Here is a 27,609-nt window from a genome sequence, read left to right as displayed (position 1 = left end):
ATTTTACTGATTGCATTTTTGGCATCAGTATCGATCACTAATCACCCCCTGATAGTTATTTTGAAAATATATTTCATGTACAGAATTGACCTCTCTACAGATTTATTATAAGCATAGATAGATTTAGGAAGCTAAAAAGGCAAAGAGTATAAAAACTTTCACAAGACCGTGCTAACTGACACATACTTGACAAAGCGGTTTACACCGTCAGCAAACTGTCAGCCACTCTTGGAAGTTAGATGTAAAATGTATTTACTGACCACCCTGTATATCTAGTGGGAGTTCCAAACTGGAAACATGCGCGTTAGGAATTCCATTTGGGCGCATTGTTCGGTAGTCATTAGGTATGTGCTTGTAAACATACGGGCGGATAGGATGTAGAGCAACGTCTCAAAAATAAGCGACAGCGCATATTGTGCAAAGAATATATTAGCTGTCGTTGCGACTCCGCGACATGTCACGTCAACAAGCTATTAATATGAAATGACGCGCGCATGCGTTTTGTGGCCGCGTCTGTCGCCGCGTTTTCCTCTCAATGTGCGCTGTTGCTGAATTGGCACTCAAATTATTTGTTTCGATGTACGAAACCATTGTAAGGTAATTAATTGTAATCTCAATCTTTATACAAAAGAATTTTTACTAAATGTGATTAATTTACTATGAACATTACATACATTACAAAAATTTAGAAATATTTTTTTAACATATGGCATTAAAGTAAGTTTTTAAGAAAGCTGTTATTCAAGTTTTCTCCGTTTAAACAGATAAATACGAGTATCATAAATGCATTTATGTACCATTTAATTCAAGGCACTAGTATGGGCTATTTATAAGTGCTGTATCTTTAACACTAAATTCTATAAACTTTTTCCAGGCAAAATCCTCAATAATCTTTAAGCTTGTAGTATGAAGCTTACTCAATTATTTATTACTGTAGAAAGCACGCCAAATTTTTAAATTTTCGTTGCAAAATAGCCCTAATTACAAAATACAGTATTAACCATTATGCGCTGTCGTTCGTACATTTCTTGATCTAACAAGATACGTCAAAAGCTTTTACGTTGCCTCGTTATTTCGAATCAGCGTGGCTACAAAGTAAAGCCTATTTCGTTCGTTACAAGACAAGGTAATACTATGGGCTCGTTACATAAAACGTTCTGTAAGATATCAAGATAAATGTTTTGGTATTTCGCAATTGGGGCTTTTAGAGACATTAATCCTAAGATTATCTGGCTAGATATTAAGTAGAGTATACTTGAATAATAAGGAGAATTTTGTATTAGGTACTACAATGAGTCAGACTTTTCGTTTTAAGTAATTAATGGCTACAATGCTGATCCATTTATTTGATGAATTTTGGTCTTTACTCGTAGGTAGATTACAAAATGTCTGCATCAAACTGATAGGGGAGGTAGCTCTACTAATGTACTATCCCTAAAAAATAGACACCTTGTATAACTTTGAATGTTTAAAATTAACTTATTGATTTGAGATTATATTCCAAGAATTCTTGTGAAACTCCAAACTTTCGGAACACTTTCCTTTATAATGAAAATAACACAAATAGTAAAACATAAATAAAAATATTGATTCATTATTCAAATAAATTTTATTATACCTAAATAATACTCGCTAAAGATTTTTTTGTAGACACTTTAGACCTTAGAATTTACAAAGATTGGATTTAATAAATGCGTCAATGTACTGCTAAATAACATGGCTATGTTGTTTAGTGTTTTATTTAAGACACCACAGATGGCTATCTGTGATCTTAAATAAAACACTGGTATATGTTCACTGTGTAAGCTAGTGCAAGCACTGACGTCCGTCCTGTGTGGCGGCCCGACTACGACTGACCCCCCACCGCGCTGTACTAGTCAGTGTTGCCATAGCGCACACTCTTTATTTGTGTAGTAGTACACCACACCATATAACACTATGTGAATGTGTTAATCAACTACAAAGTAGAACGTTTTCTACTCGACGGGTCTGCACACAATCTCTGTCCCTGTGTTTTCAAACTTATTGTTCTGCAGTGCACTCGACATCCCTCACAGACAGACAGACACTTTTGTATGTGTATAAAGAGCTTGGCCGTCAGCAGACGTGTCACTTTCAATGACGCTAACTTTTGTTTTAAATAATACCGGGTTATGTAAACTTCTGGTTACGGCGAGTAATTAAATAATAACTGTTGCTTTGTTTAGAGCGAATTGATGAACTTTTCTTGCTTTCACTCGTAGGGTTTTCTATCAGCTGATCTGACGGATAACGGTTAAATATTCTTGTTTATATCAAAACTTAATAATGTCATGATTCATGATATAAACGCTCTCTGCAATCTGCAATATTGGTAAAAAAATTAAAAGTTTTTCAAAATTAAGGACCATTTGCGTTGAGTACCTTAAACTCCTTAACGTGAACAATTTCTTCACCTAAGCTTGTTAAATGACTTATTAAAGTACGTAATCTTTTTTAAGTAGGTACCTACATAAGAAGTATGTATAACTTCGGACGTCAAGGTTCCAGATACGTGTAAAGAACGACCACCAACTTAAGCAATCAACAATCAAAGATGATAAATAACTTACCACAGACCGCACCAGCAGTTCAATAGTGAACCACACGTTGCACACCAGCTCAATGTAAAAGAACGCCACGTGGGGTTGCCCGTTGTCATGCCACGGTCTCAGCACCAGGACAGACGTGTTCTCCGGCTCTGAGGAGTTGAAGGTGGCTGGGTACACCACCCGAAGGTCAGGGTGGGTCTTCAGGCAGAAGGAGAGCACTGACACGCATATGAAGAAGACCGATATAGCTGATATCACCTGTGGGAGAAGAAAAGTTGAGGTTAGACTCTTTATAATTAAGGTGCCTTAGATCAGGAAAGTAGTTGTACGGGCAAGCCATCGTACATTGCACTTACTTTTACGCTTACGTTTGCGTCCCACTTTTTGGGCGCGGGTTAGTTACTATTTTAAGTATTTTTCTTTATTATACGAGTAACTCAGTACGTCAACAACCATCCTACGTAACACTACTACTCAAGAAAAGATTTGTCACAATAACTCTGTCAGTATTTCACTACAATATAAACTTTACACCTTGGAGATCTTTTCTTCTCGACGTGTTCTTCAACTCTACTTCAACTAACTTCAACTCTACTTAGATAAATGTATGGCCTTACAAACCATGCAGTAGTTATATTTCTGTGGTTAGGAGGCTTGCACGGGTTCCAAAAGTTTACCCTACTCCAGTAGCCTTATTCACGTAACAAAACTTCAACGACAACAAAACACTGAGTTGCGATCCTATCGAGTAATCGTTCTATCAAAATGACCCTTGTGAATACGGATTTAGAACTGTTTTTTAATGCGACGACTTCTGAACGTCAGCGAGGTCTTGACTGTCAAAATACGTGAATTAGGCCACAGGGTTATTTAGGTGGACTGGCATTTGATGAGGCGCAGTGCCCTGTCCCTGACAGTAAGCATACATTTCAATGCATTTTTCCCTAATAAAACAGGCGAATATTTTCTTTTTTTGTATTTTTGATAGATTCAATCTCAATTTGTAAAAATGAATTATGATTTTAATGTCATTGCCTTAAATTAAAAATTAATTGAGTAGTTTTTACGTTTGTAAATAGTGAAACAGAAGAAGTATAAACTCTGGTTTGAACTTATTTTATGGGTCTTAAATGGTTATTTAAAATGTTTATTTTACATCCGTATTGACAACCGTCAATTTGTAATAAAATTTATGTTTCACGTAAGATGCGATCTTAAAGTTAGTAATCTCTTTTAAAACTCTCTTCACTACTTTCATCGTCTTTGTTAATGAACTATTTTCTCCATTCACTTCAAAGAATCAGGACACCTTATTCAAACAGCTCTAGTGTAAAAGATAAAATGTAATGTCACTGATACGCTTAACAAATAGTCTTCGGAGAGACCACCGTTTAGTGAAAGAAAATGCGAAGTTTCCAAGCATTAGGGAAATTCCAAGGTAAGGGACATTCTCGTATAAACGAGTCAAGTGAGCGTAGCGAAATAGCTAGTGATTATATAAACAATTTTAAATGGTTCAAACTAACACTTACGGGATCTAAAATACAGTGTGAGTCTTGATAAAGTGCACATAGTAAAATAGGTGAAACTAGACCAATTTTTATCGACGGAAAAAAAAAAACATTTCTAATGTCATGTCTCTAATCCCAATCCCAACTTTTGCAATGAGCGTTTAAACTAAGTCGCTCTGGGCGCGCCATTCGTTCGCTTCGTTAACAACGAAGCTGAAAGTGGCTCTAGATTTGTAATTAAAAGAAAAATTTTTTTTTTTAAATCACAGACATAATATTTAGTCATTTTTTCCGTCGATAAAAATTGGTCACCTATTTAAATTTGTGCACTTTATCAAGACTCAAACTGTATAGTGCTTTTTAGACTGTGATAAAATGTTTGCAGTTTAATCACAATATTTGTCGGCACATTAAAAATATTCATTCCGCCTCTCAAGTGATTCCATTAAAATAATGAAAAGCTAAAGGCGGATTCACATAAATCGGTTATCAAATTTTAAAGAGTTTACACCTTTATTTAGGTTTTATTACTACACAGGAGTTGCAGTGGTGGGAGCGAGAGGTGGGAATAGTCCCGAATATTTAGGTTTTATTCGACAGGCGATCAGTATACCGCAAATTATAATGTATTTTTATCATCCAATCTGTTTGTATCATCACCCCTTGGACTTGTTCCCACAGAGACATCCCCTTTTTTGCAGGAACTACTTTTTGTAGGATCCCGTTTTGTAGTGTTTTAATATTAACGTTCACACGCACATCCCGTTTGCAGTGTCACGCAAAAAACCGTTCGAATTTGTAATTCGTTCGTTCATTACTGGATTCCGCTAAACTGGATGGCGAAGGAAAGAGTCCTTACGCCCGTATTGACAAACATTACTATGAGGTCTCACAGTGCGCGTGGACGCCCATTGTCACACACGAACCAATCACAGAGCTCTATTTAACGCTGTGCATTCGATTTGTTGTTTCACTTAAGCAAGCATCGTTTGTGAATACGGGCGCGTTATTATCATGCCAATGTTAGGTGAAAAAAGAAGCTGATAAAATTTCATCACAATATTCCTGTAAATAGAGCCCAACTCAGTTTGTGGCATATTTTTAATATGCCGAAGCCAGGTTCTGCTCAAAAGTTGTTGTCAATCATCGCTTTATTCCTTTGGGATCTTGTACCCCGAGGCTTAGTGTTGGGGAAATTCTATAGTTATAGGATTCGTGAATATTTTTCAATGGGCATTCTGGGTTGGGAAGGCATGTGTGTTGTTTTGATATGTTCAATGTAGAATAATTATTATCAGAAGAATTTGTAAAGCCTATGAAAGTCCGTGTAAAATAAAAGTTAGCCCGATAAAGTATACATATTTATAACCGCTGCGTATACCAGATCACCAGAGTAATATAGATCGTTTCATCTACGAAGACGCGCCCCACCATTGTTCCGCTAATGTTTGACTGTTATCGGTACACGCTAAATTATCCATGAGTGCACACGCACACTACAATAATGACGCTCAGATTTCTCGGATCAAACTCCCCGCACCCCGCGCCTCCCCTTGACCAATAATTAGTGGGGCGCGTCTTCGTAGATGAAACGATCTATATCGGCGTAGTATACTCGTAGCTTTTCTATCCTCGTAGTGTTCGTAGCAAATCCGTAGCATGGGTGTTACAATTTCATTCTCTATCTTCTTGAACAAGATTTTAACTGGTGAATAACCTAGAATACTGAGGTCTACCAGGCCTGTTCATCTCCGCGAGTTTACATCGAAAACAAAACACACACGATGGCACCCTACAGGATTACTATTCGACAAGACCTTACATACGAGTGAACATTGACTCACGCACGCGTATTCTTGTGTATAATGGAAAAAATAAAGAAAATGGTGTACTAAATACTGTGCAGTATTTAACTGGCTAAATAATAATAAAAATACAGAATGTACTTTTTTAAGTTGTCTGAAGACACTGAGAGCTAAATAAGTAGTTAATATTATTCATGATAATTCATGCTAAATCATGTATTTCCTCCGCCATTTTTTGCAGTTTGGCACCTCACGTCACATCATTTTCACAATCATTTTACCGAAGTCAGCCCTATAGCTTCGGCGCAGTACCGATCACTGATGTTTGTCAACAAAATGGTGCTTGACTCTTGAGACAAGCTATAATATCCTTAAATAAATAATAATAAATAAATATCCTTAGACATTTTACACTGCGCTTCTAGTCCCAAACTAAGCAAAGCTTGTACTATGGGTACTAGACAACGGATATAAACATACATAAATACTTTTTTTTTGTAAATACATACTTATTATACATAGAAAACACCCAGTCCAATACAAACAAATATGTTCATGCACACAAATGTTTGTACTGTGCGGGAATCGAACCCGCTACCTCCGGAATAGTAACCCGTTTCGAACCACTACACCAAACGGCTGACCAGGCCCTATAGCTTCGGCGCAGTACCGATCACTGATGTTTGTCAACAAAATGGTGCTTGACTCTTGAGACAAGCTAAATTACACCATATTGTTAATGACATTGAGCATACATTTTTTTAAATACCTTCGCTGAGTAAAACTTCTGTACGTAGTACTTATTATTATTCTGTGGGTCTACCTAGTCTACTAATAATGTATGTCTGCTACTCGTATCAGATCAACAGTGTACCGTTGTAGCGTTTCGTAGCATAGTTCAGTCGTAGTTTGTATCCTCGTAGTCTTCGTAGCGAATCCGTAGCATGTTTGTTACATTCTAGTGGCTAGGGTTTCAATACTGTTGATAACATTTTCTGTATTTTCTTATAAAAATAACCAAATTATGTGCACTGAATCGAATACTAAATCCCACTAAAAACATTCTGTAAAAAACTAGCCAAGTCTCGATGGAGCTGCTTGTTTATCTCTAAAAAGTAATGAAATCTAGACAAAGTCGTGCCAAGTCTATGGTTCCTTACTGCGATTTCTTTAATATTATAATTAATGTTGTGTGACTTGGCCGTTGAAGGGTACAAAACCAGGTGCTCCATGATACTATTGCACCAATCTGCCGCCAGAACCGCTACCCATTGACGATGGAAAATTGCCACTTGGAAAACATTGATTCAACAATAACCATTCAATTGTAGGTTTAATAAAGCTGCGTATTTCAATAATACTTATGTATGATTATCTTAATAAAGATTGTTCAACGGCCAAGTCACACAACATTAACTATAATAATAAAGAAATCGCAGTAAGGAACCATAGACTTGGCACGACTTTGTCTAGATTTCATTACTTTTTAGAGATAAACAAGCAGCTCCATCGAGACTTGGCTAGTTTTTTACAGAATGTTTTTGGTGGGATTTCACTTCTTTTTGTGGAACGTGGCAAAATTATTTAACGTCGTCGTTTATCAACATTTTTTTACGATATTAAACACAAATAAACTCAACGACCTTTAAAATGGACAACGAATCAGATTGTTTTTAATTATAACATAACCTAAGCGAACCTTACAGTATAATAAACGAAATCAACGAAATGCAAATTACACAACATTCAACTTAATCGACGACTTTCTCTAGAAAGGAAAAAAATCTGGACACCGCTTGCTAGTGCTAGCGCCATCTAGCGGTGAGCGATACAGGCGAACACCACGGTGCCGGAGTAGTATTGATTATGAATGTGGTGTTACTCCAGATCTTCGATTTTCCTAGTTTTTATAGTTTTCCCTTTATGTGGCCATTAAACCCTAACTCTGTACCAAATTTCAGCTCTCTGAGTTGATGGGAAGTACTAGTTCTATTTTGATGATCATCAGTGAGTGAGTGTCGTAAATGCGAAACTTTGCTTTTGCATAACTTCGGAACTAAATGACCTACAGACTTGAAATTTTGGATTTTAAGTATGTGATTATAGCTTACTAGATGACGAAAATTTCTGCGTTCTGGTCTTATCCAGAGGTTCTCAAATAGGGGCCTGAAAATGCGGCGAAATGGTTCCAGTAAAGGATGGTACGGCAGTGTTTGCTTCGCGCTCGACTTGGCGGGGGCACTGCCGTGCCCCCAGATTGCATAACTTCGGAACTAAATGACCTACAGACTTGAAATTTTGGATTTTAAGTATGTGATTATAGCTTACTAGATGACGAAAATTTCTGCGTTCTGGTCTTATCCAGAGGTTCTCAAATAGGGGCCTGAAAATGCGGCGAAATGGTTCCAGTAAAGGATGGTACGGCAGTGTTTGCTTCGCGCTCGACTTGGCGGGGGCACTGCCGTGCCCCCAGATTTTTATTCAGTATTCGACTAATTTGGTTCGATTCTTTTGAAAAGTACGGTGAAAGGTGAAATGTAGCGAATGAAAACGTGTCAAAAAGCCAGTGAAAAATGCTTATGTCTCAATATTATCTCTATTTGAAATCATATTTTGAAGACAAACATACTATTTCACAAAGTCTTCAGGCACAAATATTTTATGTAAGTGTCGAGGGACTGACACCTATGAAAAGGGGTCTGCTTAAAGAATGAAAGGGTGTTATGTTATTATAAAGTATGTTTTGATAAAGGGTGGATATTAAATAAATATTTTTTGTCAACAGGTAGGTACTCACAAGTTATTTGGTTCACTATTTACTATAATTACACAAACCATAAGCATGAATCACAAGCTTGAGTCCGAGTCGAATTTTGATTTCATTTTTTAAATAAAAGCCGATTTTTTTAAGGATTCGGTTTCAATTCGCATTGATCTGCCTATTTGTAAGGGGATTTCGTATAAGCTGTGAAATACGTCTCTGTCAGTACTCGTGAACGATAAAATACGTCAAAAGAATATAAAATAGGTAGGGAAATTAAACTTCTTGTGTTTACTTTGAAGAAAAGGACTTCAAAGTTAAGAAAGATCGTAACATAAATATGTTTTTCTTTTTGTAGATTATTCGTGTGTTTGCGATCTGGAATAACCTCAGCTTAAACAATCAGCGGAAATAAATAAAAATCTCGGAATAAGTCGTATTTCTCGCTCAGACACGAGGGTGTTTACTTTGAGCTGACATAAAGAAGGATGTATCAGAAAGACTATTTTTCTCCTTTAAATTTCAAGTTTATTACCTCACCTGTATATCATGTCATACGTTGAAATTAAGTTGTATTTTTTTATTATTTTACTTTTGCAAATCATAAGTTGCCCTCCAAGGCCAAGTCAGAAAAGAGTAGATCCGTAAGAGAACCGACATAGTCCTTAAATTGTCAAATAAAGAGTGTCAGTAGGTGGGGCACATAGCTGGTAAACTAATTTCTGTTGGGACAGAAAATTCTCAAACCCGACCGGAAACGTTGTTTAGGCATGCCTCGACCGCAATCGCACCTGGTGTTAAGTGAGATGCAGTCTAGGATGGTACATATCTGCCCTGTAAGCCTATTCACTCTCGCCTTGAAAAGGCTCGGATTATAGGAGTCAGAAAAGACAGCAGCAGGCAGCGAATTCCAGTTGCTAGCTGTTCGCATACCTTCCTCCTTAATATCCTTTTCGGTGGACGATTTCTTTATTACTAAGGTACAGTCGCGGAATGAAAAGATTCGTCACCTTAGTGTCGGTTTTCGCTTGCACTAGGTACTGTAAGAGTCAAACCTGCCAACATAACAGTGCAAGAAACAGTGCTGCTACATTTAAATAAATATGACGTTTGCTAACGAATAAGGTTTTGTTGCTTGTTTAATTTTGAGGATTCCGTCAACTGGGACCGCAATTAACTGGGACCGCGGTCCCAGTCGCCGGAAGCCTCTTAATTTTCTATCCCAGGCAATGTTACAAAATGTAGTTTTTTTTTTATTTAAGAAATAATAATGGCTGGTTGAACCAACAAGAAGGTTTTAGTTTATCAATCATAATAATCTTGACAAGATAAATCGTCAAACAACTTTGATCTGAATAATTTTGAACTTTACTGACGAACAGTTAAAGATTATTTTCTCTAACTCGAGATTATTCTGTAACATAGTTTCAAAAGGTAATATGTGCTCGCGATTCGTTGAAGGAATCAATTTGAAAACTGACGAACCTTTTCATTCCGTGACTGTACATTGAACTACTATTCCCATTTGACTGTGGCGTCGGTGAGGTCATCCAATATTTGTGCAGGAGTGTGCCATCGATAAGAGAGATTTATCCTTTCAGTTTTATAATTGAAACAAATATTGTTTTTGCCATAAAACACGGCGGGCCAATAAATAAATCCAATTAATTTCTGAATTCCTGGATTCAATTTATCAGTGAAAAATTGTAATTGGAAGGCGATTACAGAAGCTCAAAATTTACACACGGTTAAAGGAATTCTGTAACAAATTAGACATATAAAGTTTCTAATAGAAAAAACGGTACACAATATTGGAGAAATTATATTATATTATCATCATCATCATCATTATCATCATCACCATCATCTCAGCCATAGGACGTCCACTGCTGAACATAGGCCGCCCCCAATGCTTTCCATTTTGCCGGGTTGGTCGTCATGATGCCGTCGACCACCATAACCAACAACGGTGTCGCGCAATTTTGAGTTATCTCATCAGTTAGCACAGATAATTTCACCAAATAGGTAATACTTAAATAAATATTTCAAACTCAAAGTTAGCCCATTCCAGGTACGTTATACATTACCACTCATTCCAAGTTTCGCCGTGCTGTAAACCGCAGTATTCTTAGAGCTAATTTAATGTACCAAATGCGGAACACTCTACTTTGCTCTCCCATAAATAGCGGACTCGACCCAAAAACAGCCAAAAGTGGAACTGAACAGGACACGTCAGTCGCTTGCCAAATGAACTGAGAGTGCTAAAACCACAACACCCCAATGATGGTAGATAAACAGTACCTATTTCAGATAGACTTTTGACTTGAATTTTGGGTTATAACCAGGCCTGTTCATCTCCGCGAGTTTACATCGAAAACAAAACACGCACGATGGCCCACCTACAGGATACTATTCGACAAGGCCTCACATACGAGCGGACATTGACTCACGCACGCGTATTCTTGTGTATGATGGAAGAAAATAAAGAAAATGGTGTACAAAATACTGTGCAGTATTTAACTGCCTAAATAATAATAAAAACACAGAATGTACTTTTTTAAGTTGCCTCAAGACACTGAGAGGTAAATAAGTAGTTAATATTATTCATGATTCATGCTAAATCATGTATTTCCTCCGCCATTTTCCGCAGTTTGGCACCTCACGTCACATCATTTTACCGAAGTCAGCCCTATAGCTTCGGCGCAGTGCCGATCACTGACGTTTGTCAACAAAATGGTGCTTGACTCTTGAGACAGGCTAAATTACACCATATTATATACCTTCATAGCATACATTTTTTTAAATACCTTCGCGAAGTAAAACTTCTGTAGGTACGTAGTACTTATTATTATTCTGTGTTATAGGTAACTCACGTCTCTATAATCCTAAAGTACCTAGGAATAAAAAACATTAAGACTGAGTTGCACCATTTACTTTAACTTTAACAAACGTCAAAAATGAGCACCGGTTATCATTATAGTACGATTAAAGTTAAGTTGTGTAACTCAGCCTAAATGGGAATCTATTCGAACCAGTTAATATTCTAACAGTGAGTCATAAATAGTAACATGTAAATTCTTCTTGACGCCAATTCCTATTCTTAACTAAACTCACTTCAAGTTAGAGAAGTTTAACAATAAAATTGTAACGATTACTCTGGTAACTTGCACGTCTCAGGCTTTCAAAAACAAAAATATCTTTATCTGTTTCTACCACTTAGTTAAATTAGTTCTTACAAATCGTCAAATACTCTTATGGAGCCTTTACAATACATGTCTCTATATTTTTTTGCCCTACCAGCACTTTCAGAATTACATTGTTCTATACTGCGTCTCTAGCCCCAAACTAAGCAAAGCTTGTACTATGGGTAAACAACATCAAGCACAGACTCTTTCCCGAGTCTCTAACAAGTAGACAACAACCGCTCCTGTCTATGATTTATCACTGGCTTCCATTTAGGTGTTTGTCAAGTGACGTCATTAATAACTCGCACGATGACGTAGGTAGAATTAGCCTCGTCCTCTTGTCTGTCCGGTACATCTTCTTGATTAGCCCAGCTATTAATCTTGCTAATAGATAAACGCCCGTATTCACAAACATTACTATGAGGTCTCACAGTGCGCGTGGACGCACAGGGTGACACATGAACCAATCACACGCCCGTATTCACAAACATTACTATGAGGTCTGACAGAGCGCGTGGACGCACAGGGTGACACACGAACCAATCACAGAGCTCTATTCAACGCTGTGCGTTCAATTTGCTGCTTCACTTAAGCAAGCAACGTTTGTGAATACGGGCGTTAGCCTAAGCACTCAGATCATCGACTTTTAATTGGCCGATAGTTTGGCCCAATTTTAATTTGTATGAAGAATCGGCCGATACCAAATTGGTGTAATGTGCACACTTTCATAATGATACATCTCCACACTGATTAACAGCCTGACGCAACTATCGGCCAACTAAAAGTCGGTGGTCTGCGCCCAGTCTTAACGGTCTATACCACATAAAGCTAGATTTCTATGGAGGTATCTAGGTTCTAGGTTCTAGTCGTCACACAGATTTCTTTTAAAATTCATTTTTGTATGAAACCACTAGCCTTGAAGGTAGACAATTTCATAAAACTATGCTTATAACCTTATTTTGTTAATATTTTAAGCAAACTATCTAATTTACGTAATGGAAAGACATTTCTGAACGTGTCTTATCACATTTTTGAGCAGGTTGATCTAAATATGTATTTAATCAGAGTGCACCTTTAAGCATAATTTTATGGTTTTTCAAATAAAGTATATTTTTAAAATGTAATTTAACGGGAAAAATTTCCAATTATAATTTTATTTAACAATGAAAACATTAGAAGTTACGTTAGGGCGCATCCAATTTAGACGTTTCGTGTTGGACGTTTGTCGTGCGTTTGCTGACTGCACACGGTAAATTGTGTGACAACTGCGCTGCGTCGGAATAAAATTACCATTACCGATAGTTAGTGTGCGGTCTTGCAAACGCACGATAAACGTCCGACACAAAACGTCTAAATTGAAAGGGCCCTTAGATGCTTAGTTCTACCTATTATCTCAAAAATAAAAAAAACATTGTGTCATTCACCAAAAAGTCAAAAATTAATTTAAAGTCAAAAAGTCAAATTCACAATTAATTACAGTACGAGAAACGTTCAATTGTTATTTTTAGCGTGCAAATTCATGCATGTTGGTCTTAAAATGCAAATGTTTGCCCAACATTGGCGGGGGTATGGGCCCAAAGCAGGAACAAATTATACCGAGCTGGGAGGCGATTACTCAACGGTTGTTCATTTGCTAAGTCCCGGCGTCTAAAATGCTGCTTTATACTAATTTCAGGATTTTAAATGCTTACTCAAATAAGATACTACCTTTCTTAATGAGTCAGTGTACAGTCAGCGTCAATACTTCGTGACATCCAAAAACTTCGCAACACGTCTTTTTTTGGAATATGGTTGTGTTATCAACTTTTTGGCCACTTTAGTGTCACGAAGTATTTGATGCTGACTGTATCTAAAAGTTGTATACTTGTTATTATGCTGGATGATTTTTTACTCAGCAATTTGTGATTCTAAGGCTGAGTTGCACCAGCTAATTTTAACCGTAAGTATAACGGTAACCGGTGCTTCTTGTATGGAGTTTGACAGATTTTTGACATTTGTTAAAGTTAAAGTAACAGTGCAACCCAGACTACGTGACTGAAGTATAATGCAATGAGGTTTATTTTTAAATTAATAATTCGGTTACATTTAAAAACACGAATAATATAACTTTTATTCAATCGCATTATAATGCAATACTTTGACAGTAGTAGGTGTTTAAATTGTTTTGTATCTTACAGAGTTGAGTTGTTGAGTTGTATAGCAACGGTACACGTTGTTATTCCGATCAACACGCCTCGTCGCACAGTAAAGATAAATACTCTTTGTTTGTATGCCTCACAAAGCTCAAAACAAATTGAGACAACAAACTAGAATAGCTTTATTTAGGCAGTAGATATGGTTAAGTAGATACGGTTATGGATACGGTTACGGATATAGGAATGATATTATACCGGTTTCGGTTACGGTTACGGATATCTGTGCTTTAGAATGCAATTTGCGATAGTTGTCCAACACGGTTCATTCATGGGCGCACACTTTACATCGAATAAAAAGTAATAAAAAATAAAAATTGACATATAATGCTTTGCAAAAAACAATTTAAACTGCCTATATCCGAAACTATCCGAAACTTTTGAATCGGTTACGGTTACGGTATCGGATATTTTTTTATTTCGGATATCCGAAAGTTTCGGTTACGGTTACGGATATCCATAACATCCCTGGTTAAGAGCATTTATTATGTTATAGGTATTTATTTATATCATATTGTTTTCAAAACGTTGTTAGGGTAACAAGCAAATAAATAACCTTTGTTATCTTCCGAATCATTCACTAAAAGTTTCAACCCGACACTCTCTAAAGGCTCTGTCAAATAAGACGAAAGCCCATTAGCAGTTGTTGCTAATTGACATTTTGTATTCCAACACATTTTTATATTATTTTGTGATGCTCGCTCTTGAAAACGTGCGGCTGAAGTCCGATTCCAAACGTCTTATTTGAAAGAGAAACAACAAAATTGGTACTAGATTATTGTTAACGTTTTGTACCCTTGAAAAATACCTAGACGTTATTCTCAACATCGCCCGTTACTGCATGCTCGCAAATAAAATTCACTGATGCGAAGCCGGACAACGTTTCAGACTCCAAACGTATTTTCTTTCCCCTATAAGAGGGTAATTTTCCGAACATGAGTGAGTTTCAAAGAAATCGAGACGCGAGCGTTTCGAGATGTGTGCACAGACGATCTTGATACTTGCTCGTAAGTCGCTGCGTCGGGGTTTCGATGAAAAAGATATTAAATGCTTCTTTATGGTCTTGATATGTGACATGTAACATTTATGCGGAAGCTATGGGTGCTGGCTTTTAAGTACGTATTACTGGTATGTTATGGTAACGATTTTAAGAGTTTTTATATGAAATTCATTCCACTTTCTGAATTAAAAATTCTGCTGAAAATAATTAGGGCATACGTATTCACTTTTCTACAGTCTTTTTTTCAAAGAGTTTGTATAAAATTTTAAATTGCATTCATTTTACAATTTACGGGGATTGAAATAGTGACCTCTCGAATAGGCAGTTTGATGCGGAAAGTCGGCTACTTTCGCTTTGATATTATTTGCATTAAATACAACGACATAAAAATCTCTGTTTAAAATAACAATACAAAAGAACAAAAGCGGCATTTTACTGCCCATTCCGCATCGCGAAGCGACTGCAGCCCGTAATATATCACAGTTAGAATAACCCTTGCTGACGAATGTACAATTTCGCTGCCACCCTGTATTTTTAAAACTCTGCAATTCTGCTTTATGGCGGTCAGGATCTCCTTCGCGCCCATTAAGAGGCCAGATGTCTTTAATGGGGCCAGAGGACCACCTAATGAAGTTTATTGTTGATGTATGTTGACGATTCACTGAATTCAGATGGAGGGCAGGGAAATGGACAGGGTAACGACTTGCGGTCGAATTACTCTTGAAACAGTGTAGTTAATGTTCGTTTGAGAATATAAAGTTTATTTTTGACGGATAATTATTTAATTTTGTCTTAATTATTTTGATCCAGGTGCTTGCATCAAGTTAAAAGTCTGTATTCAGTCAGCATCAAGGCTGAGTTGCACCACCTAACTTTGACCGTAAATTTAACGATAATCGGTGTTTTTTGTATGGAGTTTAACACATTGTTGACGCTTGTTAAAGTTAAAATAAGATGGTGCAACCCAGCCTAAGATTTTGCGTGTAACTTAACCCAGATAGAGTTCACTGAAAAATAGCCTAACTTATTACAAAGTCATCTGATACAACATTATAGGGCACCATAAAATCTTTCCAATCATTTTTGCACGCAGAAGTTACAAAAATCTATCCATCTTCAAAAACTAACTTGTTTGTAGAGCCCTATAAAATCCTTCCAACCATGTTTGCACGCAGAAGTTGCAAAAATCTATCCAATAATTAATAAAAACTAACTCGTTTCATTAATATAATAACCAGTCCGCTTCTCTACCAAATGCCTACATAAAACTGTAGGTAAAATCGAACGCTTGGTCAGAGCTCCGAATAATCAAAACAATAGTTAACCAACTCCAAACTAATTAATATTACCGCCCAATTGAGCAGTAAACAGAGCCTGGAAACGACACTATCCAAACAACCCAACCATTCAAAGTATGATCTATGAAAGCACCCAAATTCGATTCCGTTTTTGCTAACGATTTCAATTCGCGCAATTTTGTGGGTGGTGGAAAGCTGAAATGCTCATGTAGGAAAGATAAAACAGTCAACTTAGTATCTACTCATTAAAATAAGTACTGTTAATTGTGAAAAATATAAAACGTTAAAATAACGGTATCGTTATAGCCAATGAGCTGCTGTCATATTGACATTGACGTAATGTCAATGTCACACGAGCAAACGTTAGAATAGAGGGACGCGCGGAGTCGGCTCCCCGTGCTTTTGATGCTATGTTATGAACTGTACATATTTAAAATAGTGTGAAAGTTGAGTATTCAGTGTTTTATTTATGAGAATAGATCGACCGGCCTCTAATAGTACCTGAATCGATACGACCTAGACTTCGCAGACTTTTGCTAGCTGAAATGATGACTGTGAAAATACTTTAATCTGTTTTATGTACAGACAGGACATCAAGCTAAATAGTGTAATATCGAGTATCTTAAAATAGTGCAATAAAAAAATTTGCCACTGAATCCATATGAGAGCACAGTAAACCTTGGGCTTTCCTTTCATGCATTCTACTTTTATTTTGCCAATGAAATGCATTGTATTGCATACTCACTAGTTTATTATTTGTCTCAGGTTAGTATGTAGCACTGGATATCCATATTTCTGGTAGGGAGAGACAGAAGGTCTGGATCACTAAAGCCCGGTTTTTTTTTGAAGGGACGCGCGCTGGTATCTTGAGGAGATTTTCCAGCTTCACCGGGCAGAGTGGCGAGTACAGAAGGTACTCTAGCCGTTTGGCGATCATCGGTGCGCGTGCCGACGAGGCCGAGCTGTGAGCACGTAGAATTTTGTCCAATGACCCCAAGCTACCCATCCTTATCGCTCGCACACTTTTTGCGGGCGCCCGTCGCACAGTCGCGACAGCAATAGAATCACGCGCGAGCGATAAGGATGGGTAGCTTGGGGTCATTGGACAAAATTCTACATGCTCTAGTTAGGGCTATTTTTTACTCGCGAATGCGTACCTCCAACTCCAGCTACCTACCAACAAAACGATTTTGAACACAAACTGAACCTGATTCTCAACGAACCATGATCTAAACTGTTTGTTTTTAACCAGCTGTGACGTGCCTGCGAGTGAAGATTAATTAATGGCGTTATATAGAGCGGAAATGATGCTGATTTTCCTCTGATGTTCCCATCGATGAGGCGTCTGTATGGGCTAAACAGTCTGGTAAATAGGGGTATATGCGGTTAGCACAAGTGGGTGTGAAATGTTTTGTCTTTAGTAGGCTGGTTCAAGCTTTTTCAGAGCTATAAAAACGTGAGTTCTCTACATTTTGTACAACAAAGGTACCTATGACAACTCGAATAATTCGCGAACTCAATTGTCTTTTATTGATTACCTGACACACTAAAAGATATAATTTAAAAAAAGCCCACAAAGGTGGATATACGGTTGCAGGAAGGTGCTAGATTCAGGTCACTGTCAACCAACCAATCCGGAAATCATTGGGGATGTTCAACAGTGGACATCCTGTAGTAAAAATGCTACCATAGAACCTCACTCTTTACAAATTTTCAAGACTCCAACTTTGGATAAAGAAAATATCTGTATCTAAGATCAGTTTCACATACACAGTTCATTATTTCCGTTTCAGCATTTTCCATATTTGTGTAAGTTGCCCAATATTTTTGTATGTGCAAAGTAATTTTCATGCCTCGGATTCTATTCGTTCTTAAAATATAATATAAGGTTTATTTTAATATCCACAAATATTCCACAAAAATCGCTGTGTCACGGTTGTGGTCGTACTCGTTATTCATCGCGATGAAAAATTGTATTTCCCGCGAAACGGGGTAAACATAGCGTCTCCCATCATAGCGGGAGAAATGTAAAGGTTTAACGGCAGGATTTATGTAGAATGTTGCCGTATAAAGCGGCCATTTGTTAATGTTACAGCCTAGTGGAGTGTGGAGATAAACTTTAAGGCAAATATATTGATGGTAGTTTTTTTATTTCTGATTACTTATTTATTTAAATGTCTCTCAAAAATATAACTTATTTAACAGGCCATTCAATCACTACTGTAGGAGTACGAGCCTCTCTATATTACTAATAGCAATAAGAAAATCTCTTACGATTCCAATGGTTACTTATTCCCAATCAATTTCTGTGCAGAAATTATGTACCTATGTTCATAAAAATAAAAATATTATTGTAAACAGTTTATTGCTTTAGATATTACAAATTAGTTAATATGGTTACAGTATCTTTAATATCGCCGTTTTTACGTTACGGCGGCCAATAACAAGTAGGTGCTTGAAATAGATTCTTCCTCTCTTTCCTTCTTCTTATGGATCTTTGAAGGGTTAACTACGTCTTACGTAGGCACCTACCTACATTGACACAAACAAAATTGGCAAAGTTACTCGCCATCATAATTATCTCCACGACATATTCTGACCTTCTTGTACAAAATCAGTCACTCAAAACTTACCTATAGTGACTGCATACATAATCCCATATAATTCATTACCATCCAATCAATATTCATTCAGCCTCATCCATATTTTCTCGTAGCCTCCTGTAATTAATAATAGTTGACAGCGAACTCAATGGAGTGGTTCAGAATTAATCGGTCTCAACATGTGGATGGAAAATTAAAAAGCTTTAATTTGTCATTTTACATGGAAGAAGAGTTTGCTTTGTGTGGTGTAAAACAAAGAGTTTATGTTTAATTTTACATTGAAAATATGTGGTGAAAAACGGTCTTACGGCCTACTAAGATTTAATTTTGAAATAAAATATTTCTCACCGTAATTTAGTTAGCAGCGTTGATCATCTAATTGTCAGAAATGGTAGTTCCAATGTGTTATATTAATAAAAGATACTTAAATACCTAAGCTCCCATTAAGATAAAGTGCATTTTGTCTATTAAACCTTGTAAGGAATCCTCTACGACTGGGTCACTACAGAAAAAATACATTAGGTATAGTAAAATACATAAAGTCTGTTGATATTAGTCAGAAACATTGTACTGAGTAGGTAATAAAAATTGTAAACATAATCAGCTAATAGAACATGCTCAGTCATTACGTATTCTTCCACACAATCTGAACAAACAAACATAATCATTCATACTATGTATTTCAGGTAAGTATGCCATACGACACTAATGGTATTGGTTACGTACAGAATACAAAATATGAAAAGGACTTTGGTTAAACTTTTCTCAGTAAGTTATGGAATAAAATACGTGGTGGTGATCACGAGCCGGAAGACGTAGCGTGGGCAGGCCTCCCACAAGGTGGACCGACGATCTGGTGAAGGTCGCGTGAGGTGCCTGGATGCGAGCGGCGCAGGATCGGTCTTCGTGGAAATCCTTGGGGGAGGCCTTTGTCCAGCAGTGGACGTCTTTCGGCTGAAACGAACGAACGAACGAACAATGGAATAAAAAGGATTTTGGAAATATAAAGTACAGTTTATCTTATCTGTATATTGTATACTAAAAGCAGGTCACCAGGAGGTGACTAGATGTCGCTAGGAAGCGACAATCTTAAATTTCAAATAATATGTATGTTAGGGTGGTCCTTATTCCTACGAAAAAAATTTTTTTTCTTATATTTTGCGGGGCACCACGTAACTTGAATATATACCATATGAAAGTCTTTCATTATTTTTTTTTTTTAATTTTTAAAGGACATTTAGGGGTCGCTAGCAAGGTTTGAATTTTAAGTAAAAACAAAATCTGTTTTTGTTAGATTCATTTATTTTTAAAGCCAAAGCCAAATAAAAATATTACAAAATTATTGTTGTTGTTATGAACTAAGATATTATGTACAATGTACATATTTGAATCAATTATTTTTAAGATATAAGAGTTTACTTGTTAGTATCTCGACGCGTCGGTACCATGGTCGGTACAGAAGAGGGGTTGAGGGGAGAAGGGGACAAGAAGCGATTGTCTATTCTATTTATGCGATGTTCATTTGCACATAAAATGTGATATAAACACTTAAATAATACATTTATGAAACCATGATTTAAGATTTTCAAAGCTTTTGTAAATATTTTGACAGCTGGTAGCGACCTCTAAATCTTAACTAAAAAAAACAAAAAAAGCTAATTTCATATTTAGAGGTATATAATCGAATGAGAAAGTGCCCCGGGGATAATTCAAAAGTCGAAAAATAAGGACCACCCTAATGTATGTATATTGTAGGTACAGTCAGCGTCAAACAGTTCGTGACACCCAAAATGATCAAAAAGCTGACAACACAAACACAACCTTATTCCAACTGCGACAAAGATGTGTTGCAAAGTTTTTGGCTACTTTAGGTGTCACGAACTATATGACACGACTGTACATTACAATGCACAAAATTGCAACCAAAATGGCCATCATAAATAAGCAAGAGCGCTAGTTCCGACGAATTCGCAATGGAAACTGATATCTTCCACGAAAGCTCATTTGCATACATTTTTCATTTAAAACTTGAGTTACATATTCATGCTAGAATACTCGTATTTGTTACCAATAAAGGGGAACTACTCTTTTGCCAGTAAGATAGTGTGTTTAAATGACTAATAGTGGTGGTATATTTTTATTGTTTTCTTGGGAACTGCTGCAAGTTCAGTCACAATTTTTAAAATTTAGCTTAAATGAGATATCCCAGATTCTGTATTGTAAGAGACCTCCAACCGCCTCTACGGTCTAGTGTTAAGACCACCTAGAGGTGTCTCAGACCTAGATGTACCGGGTTCAATTCCTAGTGGGGGCAAGAAAGTCAGATAAAGGTAAGATAGCCTGTAGCTCCTCTGTGGTTGAGGATGCTAGTTAAAGCTTGATTTCACCTTCAGCCTGATCATCACTTTCCATCAGGTTAGATGCAGGCCATGAGCTTCTCCATTTTCAATAAAGACGACTCCAACAATAAAAACAGGCGTCAATATCAGCTGCTATATTTTATAAAGAAAATTGCAAAATTATACAGATCTTGCAAAATCTAAAACGATAATAGATGCGAATGCTATGATCTCTTTTATCTAGCTCATCACTTGGCACTTAAGATTGCAATCACGTGATCAGATCATATCCCTAATGTATACAGATTAGTGTTGTTCGAGGTTAATAGGAAACAATCTATCGATAATCGAGCCATCATCGGACATTGTTCTGTGATAAAGCCGTAGTATAGTAGCCATTGTTACTTTAATGTAAAAGCAAAGTCACTGACACTACAATGAGTCGGGGTCTCGGGTTCAAATTCCACTTGGGACAAGTGGGCGTTAAGTGTGTTGAGCAAAGCATGCATAAACGAAAACGAACGAAAGAAACAAAGTCAAGGACTTGTGCTTAGTTTTCGGGCTAAGTGTTGATACCTTTGAGAAAAATGGGTTAGTATGACTCTCTCACCGGTCTTTTATATTTCGGACACTGAGCGAATTTAACCGAATTTAGCAATAACTTATTTAATCACCAGCATAAAATAATATGCCATCAAAATTTTCTTTAATCGATAGTATTTTGAAATTATCGATATTCTCTGTCACAAAACTGCCCAACACTACTCCAAATTGGGATCGTTAAGAACTATAGGGCAATCGCCATCTGGATTCATAGCAATTAGAGGCTACGTCTGTCTCCACACAAATATTCACTGTGGGAATTGGCCCATTCATCGGATTTACATGTAAATGGGTTAGGGATTAGTGAGGGAAGTGATACGGGTGGTTAAATTTTGGAACCGCAATTAACAGCCTGTTGTTCTTCTATCTTTTGGGTTATGACGCCAGACGACAACATAGTGTTAGGGTTTTATGAGCCTTATTCAGAGCGGCTTAAAATGCCCACTGAATTACAGAATTATAATTACATTTTCGCTCTACCAATTTGAATCAATCCTACAATATAATTAACAAGTGTAGTGGGTATCAAAACGGCGTCCTTCAATTGGTTTTGTATGACAAAAAAAACGATGACGTTGCTTTTTTGCCTACGAAGAAACTATTTATTTATTTAATTGCAAGTAAAAATCTTATTTGACAGTTAATTGAATGCTTATTGAGGTTCCTAAAATGAAGTGAATCTAGAGACATCTGTCTTCGAATCCAGATTCAAATTAGTAGAGCACGCTTAGGCTAAGTTGCACCATCTAACTTTAACCGTAACTTTAACGATAACCGGTGTTTTGACAGATGGAGTTTGACAGATTTTTGACGTTTGTCAAAGGTAAAATAAGATGCCACCCAGCCTAAGTACAGCTAAAACAATTCAATGCCTCCTAAGTAAATAATCGTAAGCCACAAAATATCAATTTTGATTTTATAAGCATTTTATAATTACTAAAATACGTATTATCGAACCCGCGAACAAAAATTGCAATATCATTTAAAATAAAAGATTTTTCACACGTATTCAATCGTATGTAATCCACGATCGCAACGTATACTATCGTAATGTCCTGTGCGATCGTCTACAGGGGAGAAGCGGTTTGGTTCACCGCTAGCGAGCGCATACTATTAGGTAAGTAGTAATTACAGTTTTCCTTTTGGTGTTGAAAATTGCCTTATATTTTGTTACTAGCTATTCAAAACTATAGTAATTAACACATACGATTCTTTACGTTCCTTTTTTAAGCTAACAAAGTATCGTATGTTTTACATACCATGATAAACGTTGTCAATTAAATTTATTTTTTATCGTATGTAATACATACGATTATTAACGTGGTTTGTTTTCGTACGTTTGATATTGTATGTGCAATTTAATATTGTTTACGTTGGTAAATTGAGTATTTATTCCTATTGTAACGTTTAATTACGATTTTTTCGTCTTCGTTGTGAAGTTAAATTATATTTTATGTTTGTGTTTTTTTAATATTTTCAGATTCACCATTGCCTGAGGGAGCTGATTTAATAGAAATCCAAGCATTTTCTAATTTGATCTCCAGTGATTTACTTAGTGATGAAGGTACTTCGATCCTACTAATATTATAAATGCGAAAGTTAGGATGTCTGGATATCAGGATGTCTGGAAATTTGTAATTCTTTCGCGCAAAAACTACCGAACAGATTTTGATGAAACTTTACAGTATTTTTGTTTATAACCCAGAATAACATAACATATAGGCTATAATTTATGACGATCTGTGAAAAACTAAATTTCTTTAATTAGTGACATTTTTATGTATTTTTATAAGTAATCAATAATAGGTAAAAAGCTTTATAACTATTTTCAGTAAATTATATTCGGCTTCGACGATAGAAGTTTGATTTCGCCACAGTGATGCCAAATGTTGTTCATTATCATGTATGAGAGTAATATCTTTCTGATACTGCTCGGCAAACTTCTCATCTAGGACTCCAAACAGTGTATTAGCCACTGAGCCCACTGCGTTGATTAGACCGCGTCGCCTGCGCGAGCGTGTGCGCGTGTGTTGCGTCATCAGTATCGTATTATAGTGTTGCAGTTCGTCGTAGCTGTGACGTAGCTGCCATAGAATGACGTCACAATGCACTTCTTCGTTCAGTTTCTTGCATGTATCTTCCAAGTAATTGAAGTAATTTTCGAATGTCTTCATCCCTTGCCAGTATGGTTCCATCTTGTAATAAACCACTACAGTCCAGTCGTCTCTTATTACTTGCATATCCGAAATTTTATCGAAATAAATTCCTTGGTTTTGTTTCAGCGGTGTGTTTACGAAGGTGCATGATGTTGTTGTAAGTATGCTCATAAAATAAAGTAGAGCCAATACTATTGATTTAAAGTTGAAACCAATGTTTTTCACGCGTTTCTTGTTTTCTTCATGTATTGGAGATACACTTGCTGTATTAACTTGTTTGCTGTCTTGATTTGAGTTCTGATTGATAGGCAGTAAAGATAATTTTACTACCGGACGTCTAAGGTAACCGTTCTTGGTTTTTAATGAAACTACTCGCACGTGTCCATCGGGGCCAGGGTGGAGTTCAACGACGCGCCCCATGGCCCACCGTCCCGATGGCAAGTTGTCGTCGTGTATGACTACCAGATCATTGATTTTGATGTTTTCTTGATTTTGCTTCCACTTGCCTCTGGTAGTTAATTGAGTTAAGTACTCTGAACGCCATCTCTTCCAGATGTCGTTATATATTTTTTGACATAGATACCATCTTGTTCTGAGATCTTGCTCTGTTTCAAATAATGTTAGCACAGGTCCACTTGATAGGAAGTGCGATGGAGTTAGGTAATCCAGATCTTCTGGATCTTCACTGATGGCACACAATGGTCTTGCGTTTAAACACCCTTCTAGCTGTGATAATACGGTCGAAAATTCTTCGTACGTCAGTTTTTGTTCGCCGACGACGCGTTTGAGGTGGTATTTTAAGCTCTTTACTGCGGCCTCCCAGAGGCCGCCTGCTGAAGGCCAGGAAGGGGCGTTAAAATGCCATTGAATGTTCATCTCTGTTATTTCTTGCATAAAATGACTGTTGTTTTGATGAAGAGTAGATTGAAGTATCTCGTATTCTTGCTGTATGGCTTTACTTGCTCCGATAAAGTTGGTGCCATTGTCACTGTAGATATGATGTGGCTAGGTCAGAGACAAGTTCTAAGTGTACAGCCTTTGTCGCCATACACACGAACACTGCCACATAACCCTTTGTGCACTTGATGCCACGCCCTTTGCTGCTCTTTATCATGATGTGACCCGTAAAGTCTACGCCGGTGTGATAAAATGGGCGGGATGGGTTGCTTCTAGCGTGTGGTAAGTCACCCATGATCTGATGTTTCTTGTTTGTGTCGTATCGCTTGCACTTGACGCACCCACGTAGGCGCTTCTTGATGGCCCTGATGCCACCCACAATCCAGTATCGTTGACGAAGGAATGAGGTCGTTAAACGTGCCCCACCGTGGTAAGTGAGAGCGTGAGCTTCATCGATTACGTACGGTGACGCACCGTACACTGACTATTAATGTTGCTAATCGATTCTAATTAATAAGTTAGCGTATTTCCTTGGTCGACGTCGCTAACAATCTCCCCCGCAGTGCGAAGCACTCCCTCTTCCGGATGCGACGTCTTGGCAGGAACCAGGACTACCACTCGTCGCGTCGGTTGCCGTAGCACTCCTCCGGGTGTTCGCACGTCGAGGACTCGTTCTCTTCTGTCCGCACCAGGGTATACCCGCCGTACTTTCTCTCGTGGCCAAGAGTCTTTTGGTGGCGTTGCGTCGAATCTCAAGGCGACGTCGCCGACTTGAGGGTCTTTTGTCTCCCGGCCGGCTATCTTCCTTGGCATCAAAGTTGGCAGGTACTCTTTTTGCCATCTTCGCCAGAAGTGGTCCGTCAAGCGCTGCGCTGTCCTCCAGTTCGCCTTCCCGATGAAGTCGGGGTCCTTGAACACGCCCGGCGTCATCGCTCCGCAGGATCTTCCATTCGGGAAGTGGTTCGGCGTGAGTCTTTCTTCGTCGTTGGGATCCGCGCTGATACAGGTAAGTGGACGCGAACTCACAATGTGTTCCGCTTCGAGGAGGAGCGTGTGCAGGACTTCTTCCAGTGATGTCTTTTCTTCCAGGACGGCCATTAGTGTCGTCTTCACCGTGCGGACCCTTCTTTCCTAGGCACCTTCCATGTTGAAACATCCTGGTGGGATGATCATCCAACTTCTTCTTGATGGGACACTGATGTGCCTGATACCCTCTGCTGGTCTTCTTCAGGACACTGCGAGCCTGTTTGTCGGCGTCGTTGCATGGCCGACGTGGTTCCACTCCGATGTTCTCTTTCTCGAAGTGTTGGTGAACCAAGGCTTCCGTTCCATCTTCCACTAATCTGCTGTGGTGCACTAACTTCACTGGATCACTTCTTCCAGTGTTGCATCCATGCAGAACCCATCCAAGGCTGGTCAAAGAGGCAACTGGTTCGGAGGCCTTCCCTCTGCGTAGTCTCCGTGTGACTATCAGCCCCCAATTGTCTTGCCCAATCAGAAGTCTAGGTACTTCTTTGTCGTAGACCAGCTTCTTCTTAATTTTCTTCAGGTGTTTCCAGTTTTGAAGTATTCCTTCTTCGACACCTTGCTTCGTCAACTTCAAGTTGTCGATAGTTCTCGCTTCTATGTTGAGTTTATTTCTACAATGGACCCCCTTGATCTTCATGTTGATCCTCTGGGAGTTGCTCTTCACCATTCCGTTCCCCCCAACCATCTCGATGTTGATGGCTTCCGGCTTCCCTTGCGCCCCAATCTTCTTTGCCACTGATGAGTCCAGCAGCGTGACGGTGGACCCTTCGTCCAGGAGCGCGAGCACTTTTGCTGTCCCCTTGGGCCCGTAGAGGTTCACCGGCGTCATCTTCAAGTAGGCCTTTCCGCAGCTCGTGGTGTGCACCGACGATACAACTCCTTCGGCGGGCTTCTCTTGAGTTTTTGCCGCTGCGGACTTCTCCGAGTGAAGACTGATGTGATGCCACCTCGTGCACTTCTTGCAAGGCTGTGCCCAGCATGTGTTTCTTGCGTGCTTGAAGCGCAAGCATTTGAAACACATTCTTGCCTTCTTTGCCATTTCCCATTTTCCGTCTACACTGGATTCCCTGTACCTCTTGCACTCGTACAGCCAGTGATCTTCTCGGCATTCTGGGCACTTCTTCTCGTCGGTATTCTGATCTTCGTAGTATTCCTCCGCTCGTGGGACGTGGTGGATCGGCCTCTTGAACGTGTTCCTCTTCTGGCCCCAGGACACTTCTGGGGGAGCGTAGTCGCTGTTCATATCTGCTTCAACTTCCATGAAGTCATACATAAGTTCGAGCGCTGGTTTTCCCTCTGCCCGGCGCTCACGTTGGTACATCAGCCACCGAGACTTCATGGTCGGCGGCATCTTCTCTATAAGACACTCCACGGCCCCTGGTGCGCACAAATATTCCGTCTTGCCGAGTGCCCTGATGGTGGCCACGACGTTACGGACTCGGCTGGCAAATGTGCAGATCTCCCCTGATGACTCGTTGACCTTTGGCAGCCTCTCCATCTTCTTCAACTCCGCCAGGACTATTGCTCCAGGTCTCCCGAACCGGACCTCCAGGCTCCTTTAGGAGGCATCGAATTATCATCATCATCATCATCAACAGCCCTTTACAGTCCACTGCTGCTGGACTATGAGCCTCCTCCACTATAGTGAAGGATTTTGCCA

At 38.3% G+C, this 27,609-nt stretch overlaps 1 protein-coding gene across 1 annotated transcript in view; it reads right to left on the bottom strand.

Moving 5' to 3' along the window:
• The window catches only part of LOC114357645 (potassium voltage-gated channel protein Shaw-like), a gene marked incomplete at its 5' end in the record, with an annotated part of 159,940 nt that overhangs the window by 32,844 nt on the left and 99,487 nt on the right, over nucleotides 1-27,609 (bottom strand). The window contains one exon of the mRNA XM_028311361.1: nucleotides 2,592-2,828. Coding sequence (XP_028167162.1) covers nucleotides 2,592-2,828 — 237 coding nt within the window. The remainder of the gene's footprint in view (nucleotides 1-2,591; nucleotides 2,829-27,609) is intronic.

This window comes from Ostrinia furnacalis, unplaced genomic scaffold (assembly GCF_004193835.3).
Source record: "Ostrinia furnacalis isolate ACB-3 unplaced genomic scaffold, ASM419383v2 OfSCF3313, whole genome shotgun sequence".
Lineage (NCBI taxonomy): Eukaryota > Metazoa > Arthropoda > Insecta > Lepidoptera > Crambidae > Ostrinia > Ostrinia furnacalis.
Note: the sequence above shows the minus strand (reverse complement) of the source record. Positions and strands in the feature narration are given on the sequence as shown.